Source organism: Narcine bancroftii, chromosome 1 (assembly GCF_036971445.1).
Source record: "Narcine bancroftii isolate sNarBan1 chromosome 1, sNarBan1.hap1, whole genome shotgun sequence".
Classification (NCBI taxonomy): Eukaryota; Metazoa; Chordata; class Chondrichthyes; order Torpediniformes; family Narcinidae; genus Narcine; species Narcine bancroftii.
In genome coordinates this window covers 376,638,152-376,661,163 of record NC_091469.1, presented here as the reverse complement: position 1 = coordinate 376,661,163, position 23,012 = coordinate 376,638,152, and the positions used below count along the sequence as shown (strand labels likewise).

Below are 23,012 nucleotides of genomic sequence, written 5' to 3'. Positions count from 1 at the left end.
GGATTCTCCCTATCACCTTTTTTTAAAATAAGGGGACAACATTTGGCAATATCCAATCCTCCGGCACCTCCTCTGTGGCCAAAGAGGATGCAAAGATCATAGTTATTGCTCAAGCTATCTCTTCTCTCACTTCCCACAGCAACCTGGAGTATATAGCATTCGGCCCAAGGACATCAATCTTGCTGTTTTTAAGAAGATCCAACATTTCCTCTATCTCCACATTGTCCAGCTCAAAATTCCATTCTATTCTGACCTCACCCTGAATAAGGTCCTTTTCTCTTGTGAATACTGGGCAAAGTATTAATTTAGGGCCTCCCCAACCTCTTTCATCTCCAGGTACATGTTGTCTCCTTTATCAGCCCCACCTTTATTATCATCATCCTTTTGTTCTTCACATACACATAAAACATCTTGGGGGTCTCTTTAATCCTACATGCCAAGGCCTTCTCATGCCCCCTTCAAGTTCTCCTATCCTTTTGTGAGCTCCTTTCTGGTTACTATATACTTCTCATGAGCCCTTCCTGTTTCCTACTTCCTATATATAATGTATGCTTCCTTCTTCATCTTGACCAGTTGCCTCACTTGCTTTGTCAACCATGGTTTCCTTTTCCTTATCCCAGTGGAACAAACCTATTCTGAACCCAACACAAGTGGTCCTGAAATTTCCTCCACACTAGTTCTGTGCTTATACCCTTGAACATCTGTTTCCAATTTACTCTCGATAGTTACTACCTCATCCCATCATAATTAGCTCTTCTCCAATTAAACACGTTTCCATTTTGTCTGCTTTTATCTTTATCCATAATCTGGTTGTGTGGTGCCAGGACAACAATCTTGCTTTCAATTTCAATAAGATTCCACCTGCATTGAAATCGCCCATCGTTATTGAATGAAGATCTACCGGGACCAATGCCTGAAGAGGGCGCACAAAATCAGTGAACCAGTGCGGACTCGAAAGGCCAACATGGCCTGTTTCCGCTCCGTAAATGGTTATATGGTTATGCTAAAGCTCAGTGAGTTGTGGTCACTCTCACCAAAATGCTCCCCCACCGAGAGTTCATTGCCCAGAATTAGATCCAGTATGGCCTCTCCTCTCATTGGTCAGTCCATATACTGTGTCAGGATCCTTCTTGTTTGCACCTGATGTATTCAGCCCCATCTATCTCTCTTGCAGTCAAGAAGTGCCAGTTAATATTGGGGAAGTTGAAATCACCCATAACTACAACCCTGTATTTCCTGCAACATTCCAAAATATGCTTGTCTATCTGCTTCTAGGTGTCCCAAGAGCTATTTGGTGGCCTATAGTTTGCTCCTAGTACTATTTCTATTTCTGATTTCCATCCACACTGTGTAGACACCCACTCTGCAGTGTCCTCTTTCTATAGCCGTGATACTATCCATGACCAGCAATGCTACTCCCCTCATTCCCATCCCATCCCATTCCTCTCAAAACACCTAAACCCTGTGTGGTAAACCTCTGTATGTATATATTTATCTGTTTGGATACACCCATTGGCTGACTGTACCTGTGGCCCCTCCTACATGCTCCTGAATAAAGGTGACAGTTCCACAGTCCCCTCTCTAGTGCAGAACAGTCGAGCATCATGGATGTGCTTTTGTACTATAGCTAATAAAAGCCTATTATTTTGCACAGCTTCAGTCTTTTGGAGGCATTAATGGTGCATCATCCTAGTACTTGCATCAAAATAATACTCCAGCCATGTCTCTGTAACAGCCACAACATCATAGTTCCACATACTGATCCATTCTCTAAGTTATTCCCTTTATTCCTAATACTCCTAGAGTTGAAATAGACACATTTCAATCCTTCTAACTGGCTACATTTATGCTTCCTCCCCTGCCTGATCTTCCTCACAAACTCAGAACACATAGCATCATGCTTGTGGCCTTTTGACCTATTCTCTGCACTCACATTCTGGTTCCCCCCCCCCCCCCCCCCCCCACCAAACTAGTTTAAACCCTCCCCAACAGCTCTAGCAAAATCTGCCTGTAAGGATATTGGTTCTTTTCCAGTTCAGGTTAGACCTTCCCCAGAAGAGATCCCAGTGATTTACAAATCTGAACCCCTGCTCACTCTCTTCAGCCACACATTCATCTGCCACAATTTATTATTCCTACCCTCTCTGGCACCCTTGAGGTCTTGTTTTTTAACTTCTTTCCTAACTCCTTATATTCTCTCTTCAGGATCTCATCACTACTTCTACCTATGTTATTGGTCCCCTCGTGGGTCATAACATCTGGCTGCTCAGCCTCCCCCCTCCAGAGTGCTGTGAACTCAACCAGAGGCACCACTGACCCTGGCACCTGGGAGGCAACATACCATCCTGGAGCCTTGATCTCATTCACAGAATCTCCTATTCACTCACCTAACCAACAAGTTCCCAATCACCATAGCTTTCCTCTGCCCCCCCCCACCCACTTCCCTTCTGAGTCAATGGGTCAGCTTCTGCACTAGAGACTTGACCACCATGACTTGTCCCTGGTAGATCATTCCCACCCAACCCCCTCCCCCCACAAAAGTATCCAAAACAGTATACTTATTGTTGAGGGGAATGACAATAGGGTTGCTCTGCACTGTCTGCCTATTCCCCTTCCTTCTCCTAACAATCACCCAGCTACCTACCTCCTGACATTTGTTGGGGGGGGGGTGGGGTGGAGGGTGACTGTCTCCCTGAAGCTCCACTCTATCACTACCACTGCCTCCCGAATGATCTGGAGTTTATCCACCTCCAGTTCCCTAACTTGGTCTTCCAGGAGCTGCAGCTGGATGTACCACTTGGAGATATTGCAACATTTATCTCTTAATTACCCAGACTGCATTAAACTTTAATTAATTAAATGAACTAAATTTTAGAAAACGAGAGACCAATGAGAATAAATTTGAGAGCATATCAAAAACATGTCTGGAGCTTGGTCAAGCTGTAGTATATAATGTCGGCTTCTGTGCTTTAATGATAGTGAGTTTATTGTCATATACATTGTATAATGTATATATGTACTTACTCAGGGGGTATACAAGAACTGTTGAAAGTACAAAATACCACAGATGGTGGCAAACTGAGAGAAACTGCAGCTCTTGGGAAAGAATAAACAGTTTGGGGCTTTCTTCCTTCATGAATAATAATTGGAGGTGGGTTCTGAAAATGATGAACATGATGGTGTGGTCAATGAAGCAGGATTATTTTCATTTTTGCGATATCTAGCGCAAACCACCATAATAAAAGGTGGTAATAAATCTAGTCAGGAATAGGCTAGAATATGCTTTCCTTTGAGAAAGGTTGCAGAGTGGAGAAAATGGTTGTAGCCAAAGGAAACTGTTTGGGTATGGGGGAGCTCAGGAAGCCCAGGGCACATTGAAATGCTGAGATAAAGCATAGATGATTCAAGAGACTTGGGTGGCAAGGGCCAGTTGGTTTTTCCTATTCAACTCCATTTACCTACCCCTTGCTGACGAGTAGCTGGAATATCATAAACTTTTTGGTGCTGCCTCGCTGGTGAATCATAGATGTAGCCTTGTCCACATCTAACTGGAGTCATAACCTGCATGTAAAAAAAATTCAAAGTATATAATTAGGTCGATACAATACTTCTGCAAGCATTTTCACAGTACATGTACAATTGGGCTGTTAGCGGAATGCTATTACAGCGCCAGTGATCTGGGTTCAAATCTGGCACTGTCTGTAAGGAGTTTGCACCTTCACCTTCTTGCGTGGGTTTTCTCCGGGTGTTCGGGTTTCCTCTCACCCTCCTAAAATGTATGGGGGTTGGAAGGTTCATTGGGTGTAATTTGGTGGCATGGGTTTCATGCACAGGAATCGACTTTTATCTTGTAAACAAAAAGACATCTTCATTAAAGCTGGGCTGGAGAAAATTTCAAATCTTCAGCGATTGAATCCTAATACTACTGGGTAGAAATTGGGTCCATTAATTTAAGTAATCTCTCTCCAATTGGGTTGGAATTTCAGTGAAGAATAGAATTTGTTCTTAAAAGTCAATGAATCTTTGTATTACCAGAAGCAGTGGGTCATCTACAGCACTTACAGATTCAAGCAGCTTTGGCAGAAATTTCAAAACAAAAGGAGTGAGATTTTAGTCTAATGTGTGTTTTGTTAATTATGTTTCCAGTAGTAACTGACCCTAAAATTGCACCTGGATTTAAAACTGAATGCCAACAAGTGATGCTGCAGTGTACAGTGCACGTTTCTGGGCAAGGGAGGGTACAGATTGACTTACTCTACAGTGTGTGAAACCTTTTGGAAAATCTGGGACAAAATGTCAGATAAAAAAGTGTTCTGTCAGCCAATAGAGATACCCACATAGAAAAGCTACAATAACATTTGTTTTCCCCCTGGGAATTTAACAAACCTGAAGCAAAGATTTTTGGAACAATGGATCGGTCTTTTTCAACAGTTCAACAAAAAACTCACTTCCCAGTCAGATCCTCTGCATTTTGTCCATTCCTAAATAACCGACCTGGAATAGGCAGGTGCCTAAAAACATTAATGACATTCCAGCCTGTCGTGGAGGAAGTGAAGAGGCTACACTGAGCATAGAGCAAGTGGAAATGCTGCTTCACAGCTCCAGTGACCTGCATTCACACATTGGATGTCAGGCTCTCTGTGTGGGGGTTGCATCTTCTCCCTGTGACCATGTGAGTTTCCCCTAAACCGTAATAAAGGAAGGAGTAAGCAGTTGGTGTGGTGAGATGTAACTGCATCAGGAATATTGCAGGAGCCAGGCAAGCTATGGGATTGGGTGTTGGGGCATTAAAGTGGTGGTATGTTCCAGTACACCTTCAACAAGGTCATCAGGTTTCAATAGTGTCTGTTGTCTGCTCACAAACCTCTGCTTTACTTTCTTATAATCCTGAGGAGATTTGGCAGCCAACATCATTAAGGATCCCTATTGCCCTGGTCACAACCTCTTCTCGCTGATACCTTTGGGCAGAAGGTACAGAAACCTGATGTCCAGCACCTCTTGGTTCAAGAACAGTATTTTTCCCAACAGTTATCAGGCTCTTGAACTCCTATGTACAATAAAATGCCTGGTATCCAGCACCGATGGGGATTGGTGGATGCCGGATAAGTGAATTGTCGTGTTGCTTGAGATTGTGTGTTTGCGTGATTAGTGAACTAATGGTGAGGCGTGCCAATTTTAAACTTGCTCATTTTTTATTTATTTGTTTTCCACGATTTTATTGCCGATTGCTGAAATTCTAGAATATAGGGGTTTTACTGTATTATCCTAATCAGAAACTACTTTGGAACCATCAAAAGATCTTTCTGCAGTATTGAAATAGCACTTTTTTAAGAAACAAACTATATTGAGTATTTATTTATCTTTTTAATTTATTATTTCTTTTTCTGTCTTACAGCCTATTGAGACCATTGTTTTTATAATATTGTAGTTGGTGCATCTTGTGTACCTGTGTGGCTGCAGGAAGTAACAATTTTGGTGCATCTGTACTAATGTATATGACAATAAACTCTCATACTCGTATTTTATAGTGCATTTGAAAGAATGCTTCAGCAAGTCAACGATGGACAAGATTTATAAAGTGATCTATTAGCTTTATATGCATATACAAGGAGAGGGGCTTCTTACTTCCCCAACTTTAAATATAATTAATGCAAAATAATGGGCAGTATTAATATTCAGGTTATTTCATCTTAGTTAAAACATTCAACCTTTGACAATATTGAGGCAAATTAATTCAGACTATTGTAGTTGGTGTATCTCACTCACCTACGTGGCTGAAGCAAGAATTCTGGTGCACCTGCATGTTCTAATTATGTTAATAAAATAAGCTCTCGTACTCAATCTCAAGTTCTCTCTGTCCCTTGGATTGGTGTCTCAACCCTCGTCCACAACTCAGACTCAGAATCAGCCTGTTTATCATACTCCCAGCATTTCTTCAGTGAACTGTTACTGTGGTGGCATTTCATTTCCAATCAATTGACTGAAAATTCTGATGAACTCTTCCAAGGGTCTAAGGTATAGCCCTGGCCAGGAGAAACTTCTCACTCTGCTCTCAAACGTTTCCCTGTCCATTGGTGTCATGTTCATGGAACAGATGGTTAACCACAAATTCCAGCCTATTTCCAGCAATAAAAATACACAATGTTGGAGAAACTCAGGCAGTCTCCCAGCATCCACAGGACGTTTCAAGCCTGAGCCCTTTTTGAAACCTTGAAGAAGAGCTAAGGGCTGAAACATCGGTAATACAACTTTACCTCCTATAGATGCTGAGACCGACTGAGTTCCTCCAGCATTTCTGTGTTTTTACTACGATCAGTGTCAGCAGACATTTGTGTTTCACCCCTATTTCCAGAAATTCCTGTTTGCCAAATGTAAAAAGACAAAGTAAAACAAACCCCCCCCCCCCAAAAAAAATCTACAAGATAGAAGGGAAAGAGGAACATACCTCACTAAAACCAAACACACATAACAGCAAATTTCTCCCTCCCCCCCACCTAAAATGTTATTTTTAAAACTTGCCTGGAGAGGTTAATAAGAGTGAGGCAATAAAGAATGTAAACTCCCATGAAAGATTAGTGAGAACAAAGTGATGCATAGTCAGAATGAGAAGATGAGACATGCAGGCAGAGATGTCATCTCAACTAAAGCTACCAATCTGCACTGTGAAAATTGGGTGGATCAGCCAGCATCAATCTCCTTCTGACAAAAGTCAACATTGATTTAGCAGATGGGGACTTCCTTTCATCTGGGGCTCAGCTGCGCTTATAACACTTTGCCTACATTTCTGACCTTCAATTCTTCAACAACTGAGTAAATAATCTTCGAAGAAGATGAAAAATATGGTTTCATCCACTCAGCTAGATTATGAATTGATTTTTTAAAAAAAAGTATCTACTTTTATTTCAAAGTAAATAATTAGGACAATTATGCTGTGGTTATAAAGTATTTTTTGGTTTGCTAAGTAGCAGACAGCTGGCAAATTTAATGTAATGGAATGTTTACAAGTTTTTGGTTTTTGCACAAAGCTTTGTAATTAAGGAAGGCAAGTATGGACGTCTTGATTCCCAAATGCTTTTGTTCAACGGGAAGATAAAAAGCACAAAAAAGGAAACTAAACTTCATATAGGAGTTTTGTAATTACCTGGCATTTACAAGTGCAACCTTAAAATGTGAGAAGGTGATGAAGAAAAAAAAACAATAAAATCCAAGTGGGTTGTTGAAACAAATCAGTTTTCTACGCTCTTCATTGCTTTGTACACTTCCAAAGGACAGGGAACATAAACAACAGCGAGATCACTGTAGATCTGCTAACCTTTCACCCCAGCTTACAGCTACACTGGTACAGACTAAAGCAGGTGTTTACGAAAAGAAAGCTAAAATTGGAATCCCAGATGCCAGCACCCATCTATAATTCAGTGGTTCATGTAAGGGTTGGTTGTTTTGGCATACAGTTCAAAAACTGAAGCATTCTTTTCACCTTTCAAAAATGTATGGGGATTGTAGGTCAATTGGGTGGCATGGGCTCGAGCACTGAAAAGGCCTGTTAACATGCTGTAAGTCTACATTTAAATTTTAAATTCTCAGAATAGTAAAGAGAGACCCAAGCTCTGCATTTCCCTCCATCTTGTTCTTCTGTCCCCAGCTACTAACTCGATGACAAATGAGAAAAAAAACCCAGAAAGACTGTTGCTGGAGACTTGAGCAAACATTGGGAAGCTGAAAGGATTCAACAGATCAGGCAGCATCCATGGAGAGAAACAGACAGTCAACATTTCAAGTTGGGACCCTCTTTCAAGATTGGTAAGTTGAAAAGTCACTTGTGAAGCAGAAAGAAAGATTGAGCCACCCATCTCTGAACCATAACGTGTAGACTCAAATCCTATCCTTGGAAAGAAGAGGTCTAAATTTAATAGCAACATGCCCAGTTTATTGGTCAAAAACTAGAAACATTCAGTAGGAAAGATGCAGGACCCTACATTTCACAAGTGTTCTGGCCTCCGGCATATTTTGGAAGAGGATTCACATCAATGATGATGAGGTAGAGATAGTAAACAGCTGTTAGCATTGGAGGATAAACAGCTTCAGTGATCTCTCCTGGTCCACCCAATTCAATGCAATGGCCACAGTGCACCACTGCCTCTATTTCCTCAGAAGAAATTTACTGCATGGGATGGGAACTGTTCAACCCAAGACTCGAGAAACTGCAGAGTTCAAGTCAAGTTTATTATCAGCGTTCTTTGGTCCTCAAGGCAAAACATGCAGTCACATGATCTGACACAACACACATACAGAGAAATATATATGCAGAATTAAAGAAAGTTAACAGGCATAGGGAACTTTGGTTTTCATGAAATATTGTGGATCTGGTTCGGAAGAAGAGAGAGGTGTATAACAGGTATAGAAAAACTTCAAGAAAGAAATCAGGAAAGCTAAAAGACATGAGGTTGCTTTGGCACACAATGGAAGATAAATCCTTAGGGTTTCTATGGGTATATTAAGAGTAAAAGGATAGTAAGGGACAAAATTTGCCCTCTTGAAGATCTGAATGGTCAGCTATATTTGGAGACAGAAGAAATGGGGAAATCTTAAATTTTTTTTCATCAATATTCACTCAGGAAATTGGCAGATTCTAGGGAAGGAGAACAATATTTGAAGACATGGAACTGATACAGATTAAAGAAGAGGAGATGCTTACTATCTTAAAGCAAACAAAGGTGGATAAATCCCCAGGGCCTGACAAGATATTCCTCGGTCCTTGAGGGAGGCTAGTGTGGAACTTGCAGAGGCTCTGGCAGAAATATTTAAAATTTTAGTCATGGGTGATGCTGGAGGATTGGAGGGGAGCTTATGTTGTTTTATTGTTTAAAAAAGGCTCCAAAAGTAACCCTGGAAATTATATACCAGTGAGTCTGATGTCATTAGTAGGTAAATTATTGGAAGGTGTTCCAAGAGATCAGATATACAATTATTTGGATAGTCAGAAACTAATAAGGGATAATCAACATGGCTTTGTGTGTGGTAGGTCGTGTTCAACCAATCTGATAGAGTTTTTGGAGGGGGTTTCCAGGAAAGTCTGTGGATGTTGTCTTCATGGACTTTAATAAAGACCTTTGACAAGTTCTTGCATGGGAGGTTAGTCAGGAAGGTTCAGACGCTTGGTATTCATGGTGAAGTAGTAAACTGGATTCGACATTGGCTACATGGGAGAAGGCAGAAAGTGATTTTAGAAGATTGCTTCTCAAGTGGACATCTGTTTCTAGCGGTGTGCCTCAGGGATTGGTGCTGGGATATTGTTGATTATCATCTATATCAATGATCTGGATGATAAAGCAGTTAATTGAATCAGCAAGTTTACGGATGACACAAAAGTTGGAGGCATTGTGGACAGCGAAGAAGTTTTTCAAAGCTTTCAGAGGGATCTGAACCAGCTTGAAAAATGAGCAGAAAAATGGGAGATCTAATTTAATATGGTATGAGGTGTTGCACTTTGGAAGATAGGACATGCATGGTAAATGGTAGGGCACTGAGGAGTGTCATAGAACAGAGGGATCTGGGCATACAGATGCACAATTCCCTGAAAGTGGTGGTAGATAGGGTTGTAAAGAGAGCTATTGGCATATCAGCCTTCATAAATCAAAGTATTGAATATAGTAGTTGGGATGTTATGGTAAAGGTGTATAAGACACTGGATAGGTCAAATTTGGAATATTGTGTGCAGTTTTGGTCACCTAACTACAGAAACGATATCAATAAGATAGAAAGAGAGCAGAGAAGATTTACTAGGATGTTGCCCAGACTTCAGGAACTGAATTACAGGGAAAGGTTACACAGGTGAGGAATTTATTCCCTGGATCATAGAAGAATGAAGGGAGTTTTGATAGAAGTATTTAAAATTATGAGCAGGATAGACAAAGTAAATATAGGTCAGCTTTTTCCAGTGAGGGTAGGCCACAAACGAGCCTGCAGCTGACGTGGACATTTACCCTCTCCATAAATCTTCGTCCGCGAAGCCAAGCCAAAGAAAAGGTGAGACACTAACCAGAGGACATGGGTTAAGGATGAAAGGGGAAAAGTTTAGGGGAACTTCTGCATACAGAGAGTAGTATGGGGCAAGCTGCCAGCTGCTGTGGTGAATGTGGTCTCAATTTTAACATTTAAGAAGAATTTGTACAGGAACATGGATAGGAGGAATATGGAGGGCTATGGACTGAGTGCAAGTCAGTGGGAATAGGCAGAAAATGGTTTGACACAGACTAGAAGAGCTGAAGGGCCTATTTCTGTGCTGTTATTCTCTATGTTTGTAATGATTATGCAGTTCTTCACCACCCATCCAGTCAGGACAAAGATTGACAAGATAGAGATAATGCATTAGCAGATTCAAGGACAGTTTATTTCCTGCTGTTATCAGACTACTGAATTAACTCTTAAAATCATGAAATTACACTGTCCTTTGCTCTGTATCAACTGATCTCTCTCTCTATAACTTTGCACTCTGTACTGTCTTACTTGCTGTACTATGTATTTCTGCACAGGAAAGAAACACTTTACAAAACATGGATTAGCATCTTGGTTTCCACCAGGAAAACCTTCTGACATGATACAAATGTTCCTGCTGGCCTTTCTAGACACTGCCCACCACTATTAAATTTGCATAAAGAAAGTGTAATGGGATCAAAGTATTTTTAAAATGCCTTTTAGGCACTTTATATATAGTAGGTTCATGTCAACCATTAGAGCACATGGAGTCATCTGTCAAGAGGCTGGGCGGCACGGTTAGTGTAGATGTTTGTGCAATGCTGTTTCAGTGCCAGCGCTCAGTACCGGAGTGCGCTGCCTGTAAGGTGTTCGTGTGTTCTCTCCATGTCTGTGTGGGTTGTCCCTGGAACTCGGTTTCCTCCCACCCTTCGGAAACGTACCAGTAGTGTAGGTCAATCAGGTGTAATTGGGTGGCACAGACACGTGGGCCAGTTGCCATTCTGCAAGTCTTAAAAAAAGCAAATTAGATTAAAAAAAATATAGAAAAGAGGTGGATTGAAGCAATGTAGAAAGTGCTGTTGCATAAAGATATCATTATCCCCAACTTCATGCAGAGATCAGCTCTGGGCACACTGGGATTTCTTGGGGTGACAGAGAACAAGTAACTCCAGCACTAAATCCAAGGAGACTCCAGTTTTCCCTCACTGTACTACTCTCTGCTGCACTCGCATCACAGAGGGGTGGGGGGGGGGGGTGGAGCACAGTGGTACAGCTGCTACACAGCTGGTTCAGACCTTACCTCCTCCACAATCTGTGGAATTTGCACGTTCTGCCAGGGTTCTCCGTTTTCCTCCCACATACAAAGCACATGTGAGTTGGGAAGTTAATTGGCTGCAGTAAATCACCCTTGACGATAAACAAGTGGTAAAATCTGAGAGGGGGAGGGCTCATTGAGAACATGGAGAGAACAGGTCATATGGAAAATTAGCAGGAGAATGAGATTGTATGTGCAATAGCATGGACTCAAAAGGTTTAACGGCTTCAGACTCATGAAGAAATCGAGACATATTGGGAAGCTTTAAGGCGACACTTTCTCCATCCTTATTAATGAAATCAGGAGGATTAAATCCCTACCATATTAGAGTGAGTTCACAGGGTAAACAGAATATTTATTCAGAACTGAGAAAAATGGAGAGTTATGCATAAGGGAAATTCTCGGTATTTGTTAGAATAGGTAGGCACAACACGGTGGGCCAAAGGCCTGTATAGGGCTGTGTTCTATTCATCATGAATCTGTTTGTCACAATGTTTGGGAAAAGCTACTCAGGTGGCAAGAAGGGTTGAGAATGGTTGCAGAAACATTGATGTAGCTCATTTAACAATCTGCTGGAGGAACTTAGCAGGTCGAGCAGCATCAGTGGGAGAAAGAGAATTATAATAACTAGCGTTACAGCACAGTAACAGGTCCTTCAGGTGCCACCCTAATGCACTCATGTGATCAATTAACCTACTAACCCTGTATGCTTCTGCAATGTGGAAGGAAACATTTTGGCCCGAAACATCATCCATTCTTTTGCTCCCACAGACAGTGCTCAACCTTCTGAGTTCCTCCAGAAGGTTGTTTGTTGCTCCAGGTTCCAGCATCTGCCCTCGCTCATGTGTCTTCACTTTGTTTAGTCACAGCATGTGTTGAAAAGCAGCACTGCCTTAATCCATCCACGCTTTGCCACTCCAGTGGTTAAATTATTCATAGCTGAGTGGCAAAGCTTTAAAACAAACACCCGCCATGTTGGGTTGAGACAAGCTTTGTTGAAACTCAAGTCAGAAGCGTGGCAGCTTATAACTAGGAAAATACCCATGGAATCTTCAGTGATTGCTTCACAAGACTTGACTTGTTCACTGGAACTCGATGATTTTAAGGTGGGAGCAGGGGATAGTAATATTTTTTTTTACAAATTCCTCTTTGGTTGCAGTCATGCTTCAGGCTGCAGGGTCAAGACGTACAAGTAAAAACACAATGCTGGAGAAATTCAGGAGGACAAACATGTCCTTTAAAAAAACTAACAGGTTAGCTTTAATATTCATACAAGATGGAAGAGCACAATTTTCAGAGTATCGAATTGTGATGGAAAAAGATCAAATCTCACTAATTAAAGACAGCACTATAACACTCTTGTGGGGTTCATTCAGGAGACTGATGGCTGCAGAATAGAAACTCATTAAGTCTGCAGGCACCTGCTTTCATACTCTTGAGCCTTCACCCAGCTGGGAGGAAGGAGAAAAGAATATGCCTGGGGTGTGAAGGGTCCTTCAGTTCGCTGGCTGCCTTTCCTAGCAGCGGAACTACAATGGAGTCCACGGAGAGGTGGAAAGTTCAAGCAATGTTCTTAGCCACACAAACTGCAATGGGACAAGAGGATCACTCAGCAGCATCTTTCCAAGGGCAGTTGAGGAAAGGTAATAAATGCTGGCTGGCCTCCCAATAATGCACTCGTTTCGTAATTAAAAAAAAAATTCTTTCAAAATGTAGACATACAGAATGGTATCAGGTCCTTTTGGCCTGCGAGCCCATGCCACCCAATTAATTTACAACCCCTGGTACATTTTGAAGGGTGGGAGGAAACTGGAGCCTCCAGGGAAAACCCACGCAGACACGGGGTGAATGTACAAACTCCTTTGAATCCCGATCTGGATCGCTGGCACCATAACAGCCTTGCATTAACCGCTACGTTAACCATGCCATCCCATGTGAAGAAGAAAAAGCTATTGATGACAACAGGTGATTTGTCTGCATATGGAGTGCGAGTTGCACTATAATTGTATTCCTTTGTCTCCAAGAACTAAATACCATAGAGAAAAATGATCCAGTGTGGTGGTACGCCATTAGGCAGGCAAACTGGCCCTGCTTATCACACACGTGGTGGGGCAGCCGGCCAAAATAGCGCCGTCAGGGGTTTCCTCCCGACCTCAGCACCGGGCTCAGAAGCCCACACTTGGTGACCCATGTGATGCCCCAGTGACATCAAGGCACCCAGCGCGGTTCTCAGCCAGGTCCAGGCTGGGAGTATAAGACCAGCCAAGCAGCCTGCAATAAATCAGTTTTGCTCACTGAACTCAACCCGTCTGGTTGTGCGATCCTTCAGTTAGCAGTGTAGCCGCCGCTACAATTGGTGACCCCGACAGGTTCAAAATCTTTGAACCCGACATGAATGACCCTTCGATCAACGCTATAGCCATCAAGCTTCCTGACTTCTGGGTTCAGGAGCCAGAGACCTGGTTCAGCCATGCAAGGCTCAGTTTTACCTCCGCCAGATTGCATCGGATTCGACCAAGTTTTACCATGTGGTCGCTGCCCTGGACCAGGCCACTGCCAAACGAGTGCTGCACCTTGTTCAGCAACCACCTATGGAAGATAAGTACGGGACCATCAAGCGGCTGCTCACCGGCTCCCTCAGCCTCTCCAGGTGCCAGCATGCCGCTCAGGAGCTATGGCTCGAATGATTCCTGGAGGGCTCAGCAGTCCAGCAGGTTATGAGTCACGGGCATGACCACGCCAAGCCTTCCTCTAGCGCTGCAGTGGAACACCCGGCCCCTGCAGGGGCCTCAAAGAGCATAGCCAGAAGCAAGCCATACATTTCAGGCCTCTGCTTCTTCCACCAATGCTGGGGAGCCAAAGTTCGGAAGTGTCGTCAGCCCTGCTTGATCCAGGGAAATGAGCAGGCTGGCCGCTGTTGATGGCTGTGGCGGCTGACCAAGAACACAGCCTTCTCTACCTGCGGGATTCAGTCAGCGGTCGATGCTTCCTCGTCGACACCGGGGCCCAAATCAGCATCATCCCGGCCACAGCCATCGAGTCCCGGAACCAGCCTTGAGGACCTCCCCTCCGTGCAGCCAATTCGACGGAGATCCGAACGTATGGAGACAAGACAGTCTACTTCCAGATCGGCCTGTGGAAGTTCTCGTGGAGGTTCACTGTTTCGTCCCTCCCAACCACCATCCTGGGTGTCGACTTCCTCCTCGCCCATGGACTCCTGGTCAACATTCGAGGTAGGTGACTGGTAGGTGCCCGTACATACCAATCCGTTTGCCTCAATGCCTCCCACACAGAGCAGCCGCAGTTGACCACGGTCAGCACACCCAAGGATGAGTTTCAGCATATCCTGGATGAGTTCCCATCCCTCCTCAAGCCACAGTTCTCCGCCGCCTCACCACGCCATGGGGTGTTTCATTACATCCCCATCCAAGATCCGCCGGTTCATGCCAAAGCTCCCACTGGATTGGCTCCAGATAGTGAAGGAAGAGTTCTTGCATCTGCAGGAGCTGGGGATCATTCACCTCTGCGCTCTTGACGCAGCTCGCCAACAGGCTGGGGATCGAGCTATATCACACTACGGCCTATCACTTACAGGCCAATGGGCTAGACGAGCGTTTGCACCGCCACCTTAAGTCAGTACTGATGGCCTGGCTCTCCGGCCCCGATTGGATGGACAAGCTGCCTTGGGTGCTCTTGGGCATCCACTCAACACCCAAAGAAGACCTACAGGCGTCATCAGCCGAGCTGGTCTACAGTGCACTGCTAGCCCTACCTGGTGAGTTTGTCAACACACCTCACAACCCCTAGCAGTCATCGCACTGTATACTTCCCTGCCTCTGGGCCCAGTTGAACTCCTTCACCCTCACCGCCGCCCAGACACAGCACATGGGCCTCTTACATCCCCAGCAAGCTGTATTCCGCAGAGTATGTTTTTATCAGACAGGGCCCGTCCACAGCACCTCTATAAAGATCATATGAAGGGCCGTACAAAGTCATCCAGCGTTCGGGATCCACTTTCACACTGGACATCGGTGGTAAGAAAGAACTGTTTACGGTGGACAGGTTAAAACCAGCCCACCTCGACCCCACTGAGCCAGTAGTTGTGGCCCAACCCAAGAAGCGAGGCCGCCTGACAAAAAAGGACATTGGCGCCGGTTCTGGGGGAGGGGGGCTGTGTGGCGGTACGCCATTAGGCAGGCGAACCAGCCCCACTTGTCACGTACACGGTGGGGCAGCCGGCCAAAATGGTGCCGTCGGGGGTTTCCTCCTGACCTCGGCACTGGGCTCAGAAGCCCGTGCTTGGTGACCCACATGACGCCCTGGTGACGTCGAGGCTCCCAGCACGGTTCTCAGCCAGGTCTGGGCTGGGAGTATAAGATCATCCAGGCAGCCTGCAATAAATCAGTTTTGCTCACTGAACTCAACCCGTCTGGTTGTGCAATCCTTCAGTTAGCAGTGTAGCCGCCGCTACACCAGCACATTAACCAACTTTTGCTAACTGCTTCTTTCATATTCCTCTGTCAGCTGGACACCTGCCCAGAAAACTTTTGTTTTCAGGATAGCTGAGCAAGTAAAGATTTGCAGCTTTTGAACAAATGTGTTGATGATACTGCAGCAAATTTCAACAATAGGCCTCCTAATAAGGCTGCAGCACAGTTAGTGTGGTGGTTAACGCAATGCTATTGCAGCACCAATAACCTGGGTTCGAAGTCACTGCAGTATGTTAGGAGTTTCTACGTTTTCCCTGTGGACTGAGCATATTTCCTCTAGGTTCTCTGGTTTACTCCCACCTTTCAAAAGCATATGGGGATTGTAGGTTAATTGGTGTATTGGGGGGTGGGGGGGGAGCACGAGTTTAAAGCAGTGGTGGATTAACTACCACACTGAAGATGTAGAAATATATTTCTGTTTGGTTTGAAGACTTGCAAGAACAAGTTTATCGTTATGAAGCCTGTTAACTTGGGCCACTACAGGGATGTGAGAGGCTCTTGGGAAACGGCGTGGTGACTGCAATCCCACCATTCTCTGCATGTTCCCTTTCAAATTTTGCCCTTTCACCCTGCCCAAATCTATGTCCTCTATTTTTAATTACATCTAACCTCAGTTGAAAAGCCTGCTTTCATTTACTCTATCTATAACCTTCATAATTTTGTATACCTCTATTAAATCTTCACTTATATTTCTGCACTCCAGGAAATAAAGTCCTAACCTGTTCAACCTTCCCCTTCAACTTAGTCCCTCAAGTCTTGGCCATATCCTTGTAATTCTCCTCTGCATGTTTTTCAATCTTATTGACATACTCCATAATTGGCCTTACTAATGTCTTATACAACTTTACCATACATTTCAACTCCAACACTCAGTGCTTTGATATTTGAAGGCTAATGTGCAAACAGCTCTTTATGCCTCTATATACCTATGACATCACTTTCAGGACATTATGTATTATTATTGCCAGATTCCTCTGTTCCACCACACTCCTCAGTGCCCAACTGTTTACTATGTATGTCCTGTCTTGGCTTGTCCTTCCAAAATGCCACACACACTTGACTGCATTAAATTCCAACTGCTGTTTTGCAGCCCATTTTCCCAGCTGGTCCAAAAACCTCTGAAAGCTTTGTCCGTCTTCCTCGCCATCCACAGCATCTCCAATCCCATTTTATTTGCAGCAAAATTTAACATAGGCTGAAGGAACAGAACCTCAATGTCTAACTTGTCATATTGTTCCTCTCTGTGCCCAATTTCCTGTTCAATAATTTCAGCTTTCAGCCACCCCAGCCTGCTATTTCACATCTGACCATGGAGGAAGCCTGTAGAGCCCACTTTTTTATCTGCAGTCTCCAAATCAACCCTTGGTCCATGCATCCACAGTTACTGACCATAACACAGTCTTCCATCAACCCCTGTGGTGGCAATGTCCACTAGCCAAACTCCACTCCTCATCATGGTCCTGAAAACCACACTTGTCCATTCAACTGCTCACCTCACCTGGACCCCATTGTCTCTTCCATGAGCTACCTAAACTGGTTCCAGTCCTGCCCAGTGACCAAGAACAAGGAGCCTTATTCAGACAAAGCCACTGAATTTCTTGGCAGGGAACTTGGGAATAAAATGAAGTTAAACTGAAAAGCACTGGAGAAACTTATCAGGTCACACAGCATCAATTAGGCCTGAACATAGGTTACTCTTTACTTCCCATAGATGCTGCAGCACCTGATGAGTTTAATTTAATTTAGACATACAGCAATGGTGACAGGCCCTTCTGGCCTAGAAGCCTGTGCCACCCAAATACACCAATCAACCTACAAACCCCGTACGGTGGGAGGAAACCAAAGCACCTGGAGGACATCTATGCAGACCACATGGAGAATGCACAAACTCCTTCCAGACAGTGCCGGATTCAAATCTGGGTCATTGACTCCATAACAGTGTGCTATGCTAACTGCTACTCTAAGCACACCACCCTTATGCTAAATGTGCCGCCCAAAGTTTCTCCAGCATTTTCATGCATTGCAATGTAGGAAAAAAATGTTTACCCTGACTGCTTAATGCATGGCTGCACGGTCTGTCAAAACTGTAGGGATTAATGATTCTATAGTTGTGCAAGAATGGGCCCACATGCCAAGGCTGAAAAAACGACGTTATTGGGAAGCTTATGTCAAGGCATTAACATGCAATTTATTTCTGAACTTTGTCCACACAAACTGTGATCCCTGGCAACATTTGGCAAATCATTGTTCAAAATGCAAAATGTACCTCATTTTGGCTCCATCCTCAAGTAACATAAACAGGAAGTTTAAACCAAAATCAGATTGAGAATTTTCTGGGATTGAGCAGCCTGACTAGAAATGAAAAAGTTGCTTTTGGAGCATTAAACTGTATTTTAACACCTTTCTAAATTGCAATGAAAGGGCAAATCAACCATTGCAAGTTGCAGCAGTTTGCAGTCATGCTGAAGTCGTGAAAAAAAATGCATTTCAAGTCTCTACTCAGAATAAAACCTCATTTCCTTTTTGATTGCAGGTGATTGTTAATAAGTTTTGCCCACTATTTGACTGCATTTGTAATAATGATTTTTAACAAGAGTCAAAAACAAAAATGATTGGGGTAGTGTAGTTCACTGTACAATTAAATTCACTTTTCTTGAAATGCCCCAACTTGTTGAGATGTACATAGTTTAGTAACAACTCTTTAATTAATGAGTGGATTAATTATACATCCTTTGTATTTTTCCAGGAGCTGGTCCATTGTGCTCTGCCTCTAGATATTATGTGGAGACTGGGGCTTTGTCATTATAAAGCTAAAGCCATTAATTTGTTATGGTAATTGCACTAATCAAAATTCTCCATGTATGTTCTACTTTTGAAATCTTCCAGTGGTTTTTTTTTTACTCAGAGGCTGGCAAAGTGAATGGAGAAATTACGAACAAGACAGAAACTTGAAGGGATTGGCAGTTTCCTTGAAAAATGATTGTATTTACTGATAGACAAATTGGCCTCTGGCCCACACAATTTTTTTAAAATGTATTTCCCTCTGAGAACACGTTAATTGTGTTGCAAACTTATAATCATCTCTGAAGGGGTTTCCTTTCTTAAATATATCTGTCTATAGTGGTCAGTTGTGATACTGCAATACTGAAGAAATGTATCTCAGTCTTTCAAGATCAGCTTATTTCCTAGAGGGGAATTATTACTTGTATTACTCTCACCAGGGAGCCATATATAAAAGTGCATAGGAAGAGAATAATTCTCTGGGGGAGGGCACCAAGGTAAATAAACAAGGTTGTTGACTAAATAACGGGTAATTCTGTCAGAATACAAGATGGAGATCCAGAAATTTGTTGGGTGGTGCTAGAACAACAATCTTTCTTTCAGTGTCAGTGAGACCAAGAAGCTTATTGTGCCTTTAGGAAGGGGAGGCTGAGAGACCACACACGTGACTTCATTGGCAGGTGGCAGTGGAGAAGGTTAGTACCTTTAAGTTCCTGGGAGTTCACATATCAGAGGACCTCTCCTGAAGCCAGCAAATCAAAGCAACCATGTAGGTACACTAATTCTTCTATTTTCTAAGTATTCTGAGGAGAATTGTTACATTGTCAAATACTTTATTAAACTTCTACATATGCACGGTGGAATGTATATAGTCAGGCTGCATCATGGCCTGGTTTGGAAACCTGAAGGCCAGTGAATGCAGAGGGCTGCAGAAAGTGGCAAACCGAGCCAAGTCTATCAAGACCACTGACTTCCCATCCATTGAAGGATATCTACAGTGCCCTCCATAATGTTTAGGACAAAGACTTTTTTTCCTTTATTCACCCTGTGCTCCAGTTTTAAATTTGTAACCAAACAATTCACATGTGATTAAAGTACACATTCCAGGTGCAAATGGGTTGAATGAAATGACTTGACATTTCCATTCTTTGGTTTAATGCAGATGTCCATTTTGTGCGCTCAACAGAGATCCGGACACCAGCACAGAGACAGCTGTTAGAAGCTAGCCTTGGCAAAGAGTTAGCAAGTTAGAGCATCAAGCCTTTGTTGTGACATAATCCTGGCTAATGCAGTGTTTTGGAAATGCTGCATCATCTGAGACCAGATTTTGGATGAGATTTTAAACTGCAGTGTTATATGTCTCCTTTGCTGGGTGTGCAAGATCCTGCAATACTTGAGGAGTAGTCCATTTACTATGAAATAGTGCTATAAAATGTATTTGCCTTAGAATTTGACTTTGGGCTTTATTGGTGTTATGGACAGTGCTTGCATTTCATGCTGTCACCCAAATCAGACTCCTTGCAAATGATTCTGAAATGAGGAGGAGTCACGTGATGGAGTAGTGGCCGGTCAGGGAATTCCAGCCCTCTCCCGAAAAGTTTAAAAAAAACACACAAAGCACTAAGGTACAAGATTAAAATTTATAATAAAGTAAAAATAAAGGTGAGAAGAAAATGGCAGCGAAGAGAGAAAAGTCAAAAACAACGGGAAGAAAAGAGGAAGAAAGAATGTCGGAAGAAGAAGGAGAAGGCCTTACCTGTCCAAAGAGCCCCGCCACGGAGAGAGAAGCCCGCTCCCACAGGTCAGTGGAAGTCCCGGGCTCGGGACTACAAAAATGGCTCGCAGAGCCGAGTAAAAGTGTGCAACCGCGCATGAAAAAAAACACACTGACGGGAGGGGGGAACAGCTGCGGAGTCGATCTCCACGGCGGAGAGAGACACCTGCAGCACAGCAGGTGCCAATGGCCCCTTATATAATGCTTTAATCCAATTAATATACTTCTCTGCTAAACGGAATTTTTGCAATACTTTGAATAAATAATTCCATTCTACTCTGTCAAAGGCCTTTTCTGCGTCTAAAGCAACTGCTACTGTTGGCGCTTTACTTCCTTCTACTGCATGAATTAAGTTAATAAATTTAAAAATATTTTCTGTTGTGCGTCTTTTTTTAATAAATCCAGTTTGGTCTAGATTTACCATTTTCGATACATACTCTGCTAATCTGTTTGCTAATAGTTTAGCTATTATCTTATAATCTGTGTTAAGTAATGATATTGGTCTATATGACGCTGGTGCGAGTGGATCTTTCCCTTGCTTTAGTATTACTGTAATTATTGCTGTTTTACATGAATCTGGTAAGCTTTGTGTTTCATCAATCTGGTTGATTACTTCCAGGAGGGGAGGAATTAATAAATCTTTAAATGTTTTATAGAATTCTATTAGGAATCCATCCTCTCCTGGTGTTTTATTATTTGGTAATTTTTAAATTATCTCTTGTATTTCTACTATTTCAAATGGTTCTGTTAATTTATTTTGTTCCTCTATTTATAATTTTGGTAGTTCAATTTTAGTTAAAAATTCATCTATTTTCCCTTCTTTCCCTTCGTTTTCAGTTTGGTATAATTGTTCATAGAATTCTCTAAAGTTTTCCTTGATCTCCTTTGGATTATATGTGATTTGTTTGTCGTTTTTCCTTGATGCCAATACCATTTTCTTAGCTTGATCTGTCTTAAGCTGCAATGCTAGAATTTTGTGCGTTTTTCCCCTAGTTCATAATATTTCTGTTTTGTCTTCATTATGTTCTTCTCCACCTTATATGTTTGTAGTGTTTCATATTTTATTTTTTTATCTGCCAATTCTCTTCTTTTAGTTGTATCTTCCTTCATTGCTAATTCTTTTTCTATATTTACTATTTCACTTTCCAACTGCTCTGTTTCCTGATTACAGTCCTTCTTCATCTTGGTTACATAACTTATTATTTGCCCTCTAATGAACGCTTTCATTGCATCCCATAGTATAAACTTATCTTTCACTGATTCTGTATTTATTTCAAAATATATTTTAATTTGTCTTTCAATTAATTCTCTAAAATCCTGCCTTTTGAGTAGCATGGAGTTTAATCTCCATCTATACATTCTTGGAGGGATGTCCTCTAACTTTATTGTCATTATTAAGGGTGAATGGTCCGATAATATTCTAGCTTTATATTCTGTTTTTCTTACTCTATCTTGCATACGAGCTGATAACAAAAATAGGTCTATTCTTGAGTATGCTGTGCCCACTATCACCCTTATTGTTCACGTTAGCTATAGAACCACTAGCAGAATTGATAAGAACAGAAAATAATATAAAAGGGATAAAAATAAAAGACAAGGAATATAAAATCAGTTTATTTGCGGATGATGTTATAGTATACTTAACAGAAGCAGAACTATCAATAAAAGAATTATATAAGAAATTGAAGGAATATGGAGAAGTGTCGGGTTACAAGATTAACGTAAATAAAAGTGAAGCAATGCCAATGAATAATGCGGATTTCTCAAAATTTAAGAAAGAATCACCATTCAGATGGCAAATGCAAGCAATAAGATACCTAGGTATACAAATAAATAAAAATCTCGGCCAACTATATAAACTCAATTATTATCCACTAATGAAAAAATTACAGGACGATTTAGAGCATTGGAAAGATTTACCATTAACACTAATAGGAAGGATAAACTGTATTAAAATGAACATTTTCCCAAGGATATTATACCTATTTCAGGCATTGCCAATACACTTGACAGAGAAATTCTTCAAGGAGTTAAAGAAAATAATAAGGAAATTTTTATGGAAAGGGGGGAAACCGAGGATAGCACTAGATAAATTAACAGAATGGTATAAACAAGGAAGTTTACAACTGCCAAACTTAAAAAAATTATTATAGAGCCGCATAATTAAGATACCTATCAGATTTTTATCAAACAAGGGAAAAGCCAGATTGGACTAGATTAGAATTAGATAAAATAGGGGAAAAGATACCTGAACACATATTATATAAATGGGATGAAAAATTGGTACAACATAGAAGTTCTCCAGTATTACATCATCTACTCAATATTTGGAAAAAGATTCATGTAGAAAGGAATAAAACAAATTACCAATTACCAAAACTAATATTGACGCAAAATCAGTTACTCCCTTTTACAATAGATAACCTTTCCTTTAGAGAATGGGAGAAAAAAGGGATCAAAAGAATAGAAAATTGTTTTTCAGGAAATAGATTATTATCCTTTGAACAAATGAAAGATAAATACAATATAACTCAAGATACAGTGCTGGCATATTACCAATTGAGATCCTACTTGAAGGACAAATTAGGAAGCAGTCTGAGGTTACCAGAGGGAAGTAACTTTGAATATGTGATTACAGATACAATGATAATCAAAAGATTTATAACAAATATGTATA

The 23,012-nt window shown here is 42.0% G+C and overlaps 1 protein-coding gene and 1 long non-coding RNA gene across 4 annotated transcripts in view; one reads left to right on the top strand and one right to left on the bottom strand.

Moving 5' to 3' along the window:
• The window catches only part of LOC138751286 (uncharacterized), a 41,993-nt gene extending 21,153 nt beyond the window's left edge, over positions 1 to 20,840 (top strand). The window contains exons 3-4 of the long non-coding RNA XR_011349801.1: positions 7,643 to 7,800; positions 19,724 to 20,840. This is a non-coding gene — a long non-coding RNA (uncharacterized lncRNA). The remainder of the gene's footprint in view (positions 1 to 7,642; positions 7,801 to 19,723) is intronic.
• Positions 1 to 23,012, bottom strand: part of nedd9 (neural precursor cell expressed, developmentally down-regulated 9) — an 85,562-nt gene that overhangs the window by 12,466 nt on the left and 50,084 nt on the right. For all 3 annotated transcript variants that reach the window (XM_069913392.1, XM_069913391.1, XM_069913393.1), the window contains one exon: positions 3,463 to 3,561. In XM_069913392.1, coding sequence (XP_069769493.1) covers positions 3,463 to 3,561 — 99 coding nt within the window. The remainder of the gene's footprint in view (positions 1 to 3,462; positions 3,562 to 23,012) is intronic.